The 10,060-nt window shown below is 44.9% G+C and overlaps 1 protein-coding gene across 2 annotated transcripts in view; it reads left to right on the top strand.

Moving 5' to 3' along the window:
- The window catches only part of LOC128879265 (GAS2-like protein pickled eggs), an 82,281-nt gene extending 72,625 nt beyond the window's left edge, over positions 1 to 9,656 (top strand). For both annotated transcript variants that reach the window (XM_054128248.1, XM_054128247.1), the window contains exons 7-8: positions 339 to 756; positions 5,617 to 9,656. In XM_054128248.1, coding sequence (XP_053984223.1) covers positions 339 to 756; positions 5,617 to 6,506 — 1,308 coding nt within the window. In that variant the 3' untranslated portion in view covers positions 6,507 to 9,656. The remainder of the gene's footprint in view (positions 1 to 338; positions 757 to 5,616) is intronic.
- Positions 9,657 to 10,060: the final 404 nt, after the last annotated feature.

The raw sequence follows: 10,060 nt of genomic DNA, 5'->3' as shown, positions 1-10,060 counted from the left end.
ACATAGAGGTTAGGATAGGATAGAGTTCATAGAGGACACCTAGAGCAAGATGACATATGGTTAAAAGCAGACAGAGGGTCTAGAATAGAATAAAGTTCATGGAGGACCCCAAGCTTACCAAGATATTGGGATACTTCAAAGCAGACATAGAATCTAGAACAGGATAGGATACAAAAGAGAAATCGGGTACAAAAGAGGATATCTCTAAGGTCAGACATTCTACTAATCCAGCTAGAGTTCGTTCAAGGGACCCTCAAACATAACCCCACTGCTCCTAAATTTCCAACCTCGATCCTCTCCAGTCAATGATCTAATCGGTCGAAAACTGTTTTGTCCAGGACGCGAAGAAAGAGCAGCACCAGGAGATCCGTGCGAAGGTGCCCCAGCCCGATGAGTTTGCGAAGCGCTACGTGGTGGAGGGCGGCGTGGCCCGCAGGGCGGTGGAGAAGGACGACACCCCGAAGTACGAGCCGAGCATCTACAATTACAAGTGTCGCGAGGACTCCAGCAGCCGCAGTCCCACGCCCAGTCCTCCGGCGATCAAGGAGGAGCCAGCGTTGGAGAACTTCGGCAAGGACGTCGTCACGGGGACGGTGCAGTACACCAAGTCCCCCCACGGCGACGGCGAGCATTCCGACAACTGCAGCGAGGTCTCCGACGAGGGCTATCGAAGTTTGGGCGCCGTCCAGCCACCCACCAGCAATGGGATCCACGGGACCTGCACGCAAGGATCGCCCACGGTTGCCGATTGTCAGAGTGAGTACCTCTCCTTCCAACTTTTTATCGAGCCGGAGTTGGACCATTCGTGACGCGATCTCGTTCGTTTCTTTTGGCCCTCTTCTGCCTCCTGATTTACGGGTCATCGACGTCGCGTGGGCGACGCTGTTGTAACGTCTGTGTAACATTGGCTAACGCGCTGTAATTCCCATTGACGACGGCCGATGCCTCGGGACCTGGTTTCAACGTTTCAGGGACAATTCTGATATTTTGGTTATGGCAGATCAGCGATCCTCAAACTTACTTGGCGGTGGAACCCTTGGTAACGATTATATATTTTGTGGAGCCCTAAAATAAGCCAAAAGCAGGTTCTGTGTTTATTATTTAGAGAAAATCATGTGAAAATAGGTGATAGGTAGATAATTTAGAATGTAAACGTTACGTGACGGGTTCACATTTTGAGTATGGCTGTGGTTGATGGTCAAACCTGGACTAGGACTAATAGCGAGGCCTTGAGGCATTTTCGCACCAAGAAACCTCTATTACTGAGGTTTCTCTTTTGCCAGACTGATTGTCAAACTGTGATGCTTATTGATTATTAGGAATTGCTGTTAGGATTTCTTTACTTGAAGAGGGATTCGTCAGCACATTGTTTCTTAATCTCTATAAATAGGATTTTGTTGAACTTGGTGTCTCTAAAAAAAACCATCAATCCTTCATGAAGCTTGCCAAAAAGCCGTACCTTTGAAGAATAACCAAGAATAAATATTAATTTTCAAAGAACCTCTGGTTTAAAAACCAGACGAACGACAGGTCGCCAGTGGAACCTAACCTAAATTCGACGAGTCGTTTGCGACGACCGAGAGACGCGCATCAATCTGGACACGAGTGAAATCGTCTGGAGATCGCGATAATCGCGTCCCGCTGCGGAGAAAACGCATGGCGCTCCCGCGTGCGTGTACACGCGGCTTTCCGATCAAAGCCAGTCATTGATTTTAATACGTCCGCGGCGCAGGGGTGGCTCGATCGAACAAACGCCAGTATTGTGTGGTTCCTCTTCTGTTTTGACTCTCTCGCAATAAACGGACTCCGTGTCGTCTCCTTCTCTCTTCGTCGTTTTTTCTTATTCGCTTTCCAGCGGCCCACTTCGCGAAGCACCTCTCATGGTTGACGGCTGACTGAAACGTTTTAACGAGCAAAAGCTGATTCTTCGTCGGGGACAGGCGCCAGGAGTTGGTGTCGTTTGTTCGAATGTCCAGGCTATCGGTGTAGGCGAAGCACAGTTTCAAATAAGAAGAAAGGATATTGGGTTGATATTCCAGGCTTCTAGCATAGGGTGATCTAAAAGAACGTGAAAGTCCTAATAGAGGTGGAAACTATTTTAAGTTATGCTGGCAGATGAAATAGGGCCCAGAACTTGGGTGTCAAACGTGAGCAAACATACACCAACTGGATCATTTTTGATCCTAGTTAGTGAATACGTAGATTCAGGAGATTCAGGAGATTTAGGTCAGCCTAGAAGATGGTCCAGTGGGTTATTCACGCCTGTACATTATTATATCACACGAGGCAATCACACGAGTACAAAGAATTAGGACTTGATGCTAGACTTGGATTATTACAATCCACAAACAATATAAAGCCACCAATAGTCTCAAGTGTCTAGTTGGAGCTAATCTCCACGTGGACAACTATTCAAATCTTCAAATCTTCCACTCATCTCTACAAAGACCTAGGGTAAAATGCAATCCATAAACAATACAAATATTCCAATGGTCTCTAATGCCTAGCTGAAGCTAATCTCCAACCAAGGATAAGGATCTGCACGTGGCGAGGCCTCCTTGAGTCTCAGGAATCAAAGGACATTTCAATATCCAAATCCTCCATCCTTCTCACGAAACTACCCTCATCATCTCTAGAAAGGCCTTGCGTGAAATGCGATCTACAAACAATATAAATACAATATAAATCTCCAACCAAGAAACCATTATAAATTATGCTGGCAGATGAAATAGAGCCCAGAAGTTGGGCGTCAAACGTGAGCAAACATCCACCAACTGGATCATTTTTGATCCTAGTTAGTGAATACGTAGATTCAGGAGATTCAGGCGATCTAGGTCAGACTAAGGAGATGGTCCACTGGGTTAAAGCGTCGACTGACAGTTCAGAGGTCTCGAGTTCTAGTCCCCGTGGTGCTTCTTGCAATCTACAAACAATATAAATACAATATAAATCTCCAACCAAGAAACCATTATAAATTATGCTGGCAGATGAAATAGAGCCCAGAACTTGAGTGTCAAACGTGAGCAAACATACACCAACTGGCTCATTTTTGATCCTAGTTAGTGAATACGTAGATTCAGGAGATTCAGGCGATCTAGGTCAGACTAAAGTGATGGTCGACTGGTTTAAAGCGTCGACTGACAGTTCAGAGGTCTCGAGTTCTAGTCCCCGTGGTGCTTCTTGCAATCTACAAACGATATAAATACAATACAAATTTCCAACCACGTATCGCTCTGCATTTGATGAGGCCACGTAACGATCCAATCCCAGAAATTAAAGGACGTATCTAAATCCTCCACCCATCTCAACAAAGCAACCATAATCTGTAAAAAGTTCTGTAAGAGTTCTCGATAAAATGGCGACCGCGTGAGCGTGTTAATACCGCAGCAGACGTCACCGCGACCATCTGTTCCGACGCGGAGGACCGCCACGCGTCAAGTGCGTCAAGTAAGCCGAACGCCGGCCACAATCGCGCTTATGTGTGCGAGGTTTATCGAGAATCGACCGCTGGCGATTGTTCCGAGGACAGGTTGTTGTTGGAGATCGCCCACGCTTCTCAACAGAGAGATCCCTCGCCCGTATAATCCGTTCGAGCTGGCTAAATGTCAGGCGAGCGCATATAAGCGCGTGTGTCCGTGTACTTTGAATATTAATGAGCTACAGGGTGGTCCAAAACGTTGGGTAATCGTGGAAAGTGATGTTCCGTCGATGACACCGAGGTCAGGCGAACCTTCGATGACGATACGCTTGTCTATGAGGGTTTGCGACGAGATTTTATCAAAGGAGCTACCGGTTGGGCTTCTGTGTACGGTTAAAAGGGTTTCCTTTGGGAAGATTTTACCTTAGGAGGAAGTTAAGGGGTGCCCAAAGAGGGTTTTTTATTTTCTAACACTTTCAGTGCCAGGCATAATCGTGAAAATACTTAAGAAGTTAAAATTTTGTTCTTAACAATTGGAATATACTCTAACATTTGTGTTGGCATTTACAGAAAAATTCACGAATTCTGTCCAGACTCGTTCTCTTTAACATCTGATCTTCAGAATTAATTTTTTAATCCCTCAGTCCCATATACAGTGAGTGTAATAAGTACAGAAACCAATTCGAAATAAAACTTCATATATTTATTTTTTTAATTAATTTTACGGGAAGAACTAATTAAGCAACGTTCCAACATATTTTTAGAGTCGAATTTGCGTAAATTAAAATTCATTATTTCTTTTAAATTAGTTGCTGTACGAATACTTCTTACACTGATTGTATGACTACTTAAATTTAAAGAAAAAAAAAAGACTTCTAACATCCTACAGCTAATATGAATTTAATTCGTAGTATCCTCGGGATTGAAACCTTCGGGGAGGTCTTTTAAAAAATTTCTGGTCCACCGTGTAAAAACAGCCTGCATGTATTTTATCGTGGGTGAAGGTACGCTATATATTGAAGAGTCCCGAGGACTTTGAGGTGCCTGAAAATTGGTCAAGTCGAAAACAGAAGGAGAGTACCTATTTGTTTTGAAAGCACTATGATAGGTGCTCGAACCACTCGACTCGCCAGCTTCCAATGACTCCGCGCGAAATATAAACACACTTATCTTCCGTTCCGCGGTATCTTCCTTTGAGATGATAAATTGCCGACGTCGCGCTCGAGTTGTTATTCGACTTTTACCTAGTCATTTTTTGAATAATCGATATCGGGTTTCTTCGAACACGTTTGCGTAACCTCGATCACCGCACGATTCCTCTCGAAACTTACTTGATATACTTTGATCTAAACAATATATTCTTATCTACATTCATTCTATATCTTTGATTCATTCTATATCTTTCATTCTATATTCCTTATCTCTAGTCGTTTATGATTTCGTCAATTTTATTTTTAACAACGAAGGAATCTTTCCTGATAACAAAGTTTGCATCACTGTGACCAAATTCTCGTGGATCGAGTGCATTAAAATGCATTCGCTTCCTTCTAATTGGATAATTAATTCTTTTTAAAATCTAGGCGTCCATCTTGGTCTTATCTAATTATCTCATAGAGTCGTCTCTAACAAGCTTCAAAAACAAAGAAAGCTCGTGCTGCCATCTAGCAATTAAAAACAAACTCCATGGAAGTGGACTTGAAAGTCACAATAAATTTCAAAGCGTTTAACTAAATACAGTGTAGGAAATACCCGGGGACTAATTTCAACTCTTTTACGATTTTACAACTGATCTTTATTGCTCGACTACTTTCGCTCGCTTCTCCTTACATTCTAACATTCATCCTCACCTTCACTCACCGTTTCTTGTATTCTCTCTCCCTCTCTCTCGCACTCATTCTTCCTCGCATTCTGTCTCCATCCTCGCCAATCATACACTCGTTTACAAACATTCCATCTATCACGCTTCCTGATTCGCGCTCTTCAAACATACACCCATGGACACCTAATTACGCGCACCATTTCTGCGACTGGCGCGTAATTCGATCCCACAACAGTACCATGAGAAAATTAACGAATTAACTTGCGAGTCCCGCCAGTAAATAAAGAGTTAAGTTGACTTTCATCCACCGCCTCTGGCAGAGGTTTTCAGACCTTCCTGACCAGCCTATCAACGTTTCCCGTTCGTCTTTCTGTTCCAGAGCAACCTACGAAGCCCGAGCAAGAGGAGAGGTCCTGCGTAGAGACCGAGAGCATCGAGACAGGTCTCCGAAAGACGCGGATAGGTCCAGCGAGTCCGCTTCGAGCGTCCCCGTCGAGAAGCGTGGCCTCTTCCTCGGGCGATCGCACCCCGCGTGCGGGTTCCATCGTCCGCGAGAACAGCAACGTGTCGAGAGCCTCGTCGGGCAGCAGAACGCCCCGGGAAAGCAACTCGAGCCCGGAGGGCAGTCCCCTGAAACGCGGAACCATCAGGAACAGCCTTCGAAAACCTCCGCCGACCGGGAGCCTGAGCAAAGCGTCGCCGGTGCCGAAATCCTGCCAGTCGCCCGTCAGCGGCAGCAACACCTGGAACGGCCGCCAAGCTAGGCAAAGGCCCAGCATCCAATCGGACACCTTCCTGAATCCCCAAGGATCAGCCACCTGCGCCACCACGCCGAGCTTCTCGAGGAAGAGCCCCGCTAGACAGAGTCTGCCCAGACAGAGCTCCAACGGTGTCCAGTACGACAGAAACGGAAGGAGGATCAAGCCGTCCACCACGGGCTCCCTCCAGTCGTCCCCTACCAAGGTGGCTAATCCCCTCCTCGAGCAGATCCTGCAGAAGGTGGGCCATCTGCAAGACGACCGCGAGGTGGTCCAGAAGCTCCAGGATCTGCTGAGGGACTACCAAGCCCACGGTGGAGGCGACGTCGCTAATCTGGAGTTCACGAGGGCGTGGATCGACGGAAACGGAACCGTGGCTCTGCCACAGGATAATCAGATGGCAGCCAGCCCTAGGAAGGACCCCAAGCCGGCCTCGGAGAGGGCCGGGTTCTCGAGGATACCAGCGCCGGTTTACAAGAGGCCCATGTCCGTTGCGTCCGACAGCGTGTGAGGAAGGCCAGCTGTCCCGAGGAAGAGGGGCGGGTACGTCTCGATGAAGGCCCTCCCGGTGCCTTTGAGATCATCGAGGCTCTCGATATCGGCCGGGTATCGTCGCGAGAACTGAAGGTGTTATCGAACCTTCGCGAGTGGTGATTCCCCTGTCGTGGTACCTTCGGTTTGCGAGAATTCGGGACACCGGGTTGTGACTGCGATGACGCGGAGGGAGGGAGAAGGACGATAAGGGATGATGGTCGACGGGGTAAATTGGTCAGGCCTGAGGTGTATGGCGTCGAGTGCTTTGGCGAATTTACTTAACCAGACCTAATCCAGTCGGAGACCTAGAATCCCAAGTTTTGAGAAAACATGCTCCAGAATCATCATGGTCTCCTGCATGCTCCAATAGTGTCTTGAGCTGCGAATATATTGGAGACTGGCTCTACTATATTTGCAGTCCCAAAGTGTATGAATCGGCCTAATTTCGAGCCTTCCTGGCCTAGTAGTGTATAGACAATCCTTACACTTCCTCGAACCACTGTGTATCGTGCACTTCCTCTAGTGACAGTTATTGAATCATGTTTATCGAAGCTCCTCGTAAATGGAAATCCTTCCGCAGGTAAGAAATTCCAGTTCCTGAAGGTGCAATTATCAGCGATCCATTAATGCTCTCTCATATCCTTCTGATTCCTCCCATATAGCTTTCCAGGGACTCCAAGATGAAGATATACAAACCCAGAAGATAAATCAGTCTCGTAAGTATTCGTACCCACTGTATCTATCAAGGATATTTATCTAAATTTTATAATAGGTTTGCTGATTCCAAACAAAGTTCTAATTATATATATATACACAAGTGTAAAGTTTATTTGTGCACATATTTATGATAAAACATTATAAGTATTCGTAAAGGAAGATTTTCCTTTGGGAGGAAGTTAAGGGGTGTCCAAAGAGGGTTTTTTGTTTTTTAACACTTTCAGTGCCAGGCATAATCGTAAAAATACTTACGAAGTTAAAATTTTGGTGTTGACAATTGGAATATACTCTAACATTTGCCTTGGCATTTACGGGAAAATTCACGAATTCTGTCCAGCCTCGTTTTCTTTAACACCTGGTCTTCAGAATTAATTTTTTAATCTCTCAGTCCCATAAACAGCGAGTGTAATAAGGACAGGAATGAATTTAAAATAAAACTTCGTATATTTATTTTATAAATAAATTCTAAATTTATCTGGGAACGTGAAACCTGTCATTTAATTTAGACAAATTTCTCCAACAGATATAAAGGTTACGAATATTTATGGAACTCTAAAATCCAAGTTTCCAAAGACATAGACGACCGCAGGTTTTAATCTCCTCATCTTACATAGAAGAACCCATAGAGTACCCTGCTACCGCCACGTCCTCGTACCTAATCTCCAAACCTGCTCCAATTCGTTCAGCTATCGGGGTACGTGGTCTCGCGCCTCACACCTCACGCCTGGAGCGAAAAGTAGGCGCGATCTTACGATGAAGCGATTCGTGCCTGACGAAGCAATTAAACGTAGGCAGTCGATGCAAAGCGCGACGGAAAGGCGGCTTCGATAAACGCGGCCGCGGTTTCTGCGCGTCGCTTCTGCCTTCTGTGTCATCGGAGATCGAAGGCGTCCGATTAGAGGAAAACTTAACGGGCCTTAACGGTACGGGGTCGATCGGTTAGCGTTGGCTCCGAGGAGTCACGCGTATCGGGGTGGTGCTCGGAGATATGGTGCTTGGGATGACGTTTACGTGATGCGAAAATGGATTACGAGGCGAGAGAAAAATAAGGATGGAGGAGTGAGAATAGGACGAGGCACGCGAACGGGGCTCGTCTCGTCGACGACGGGGACGCGATTTCAATTGGTTATACACGGAATTCAAGATGGGGCAATTAGCCGGTGCTGGTGTTGCGTTAATGGCTTCCCAATCGATTTGCTTCCAGTCAGTTAATTGCACCCCGGCTGACAGCTCGTCGATTGATCCGAGACGAGAGATTACACCTTGCAAACGCGGACACGCGATACTCCGTCTCTCGTGACTGCAACTTTTTCGACCCGTGCCCGACACTTCCGCTTCTTTTTTTTTTGTTTTGGAACTGTTTTCACACAGTGTCAATGGCACGATTTATTGGTGATATTTTTCGATTGGAAATTAGAAAATTGAATTTTTGCGTTGGATGCTGGATTAATAATCATGAAAATTCCAGGTTACATTTTTGTCCAGACTCTTAGAAATGGTGCAATCCAACATTCGTGGTGGTATTTATTATTGCTATCCCTTTAGAATTTGGCAATGTAGATTAATTTTTACGAACACCTCACCTCGGAATTAATTTATTTCATTCCCACATGTGACAAGGATTTTCACTGAGGAATAAATAAATTAATTCTGAAAGTGCATAGCATTGGTAAATTTTAAAGAGGTCGCAAAAATAAATACTGTCACAAATGTCAGGCTATTTTATTAGATTCGGACTATTGCATTTTAAATTTTTGGAGATTTGAAGAACACCAGGGTGATGTTTGTAAAAATAATTGAATAGCTTCAAGAGTGAATTACTCGTTAACTAATTTTGTCCTGGGAATGAATTAGACCACGAAAGACTGCCAGAGTTCCTTTTCAAATATTTTCGTATGGAACCTTTTTATTAAATACATTCCTGAAGATGTTCGATTCTTTTCAAACATCCCCGTGCATTTGAAATTAAAATTCGTGAAGATTGAGAGTGAAATTTAGCCTATCTGAAAATGAAATTTGACAAATTGACAGAATTTTAGGAAATTTGAAGGATTTGGAAGAGTTTGATTCGGTTCCAGGGCGTTTGAGTCGCAGCATGTTTGAAAGGAGCGTCGCGTGGTCGCGGTTTCTTTAGCTTACGATTAGTGTAACCGCGGCCCGCGAATTTCTACGTTTCGTGCGTTCGATCACGGCAAATTATTTATTTATATAGTCTATTGGTTGTATTTATTGAAGACGATTTATTTACGCGTTGCGAGTTCGCTCGAGAATGAGTTGAGAGAATGATGACGTCGGAGGATGGTTCCTTTTTCAAAATATCGGAGCGAGGACTGCTGGGAGAGGTCGAATCGAATCTCTCGGGAAGAAATCAAATTTACCCTACCCCTCCCACCCCCCAAGAAAAAGAAAACAGACTGCATTATGTAGATAGTGACACGTGTCGTCGAATAAAATGCCATTCCAATGTTTCACTGTTTTTTATACCAAACGCGAGCGTAGCGCCATTTTGTATCAAGTGTCTTGGCTGGGAAGATGGCGCTCGGAGGCGGGGCAATTCGCAAGAATGAACCAAACATTTGGAATCGCGAAATATAAATTCAAATTCCATGGAGGAGAATTATCTCCTTTTTTAATTCAAATTTCATACTTTATAAAACGTTTCTGCATCGTATAAAAATACCAGTTCGTACAGGGCGGTCAGTGTCGCAAAGACAGTTTTCGAAATCGTTCGTATCTTGAATAATCAGAGGCTCTGTCGAAATCGAGACACTTCGATGAAAATGAAATCAGGGTAATTTAAAAATGTAGCTTGAG

This window comes from Hylaeus volcanicus, chromosome 7 (genome assembly GCF_026283585.1).
Source record: "Hylaeus volcanicus isolate JK05 chromosome 7, UHH_iyHylVolc1.0_haploid, whole genome shotgun sequence".
Classification (NCBI taxonomy): Eukaryota; Metazoa; Arthropoda; class Insecta; order Hymenoptera; family Colletidae; genus Hylaeus; species Hylaeus volcanicus.
The sequence above is the reverse complement of the archived record's forward strand: the minus strand, read 5'-3'. Positions and strand labels throughout refer to the sequence as shown.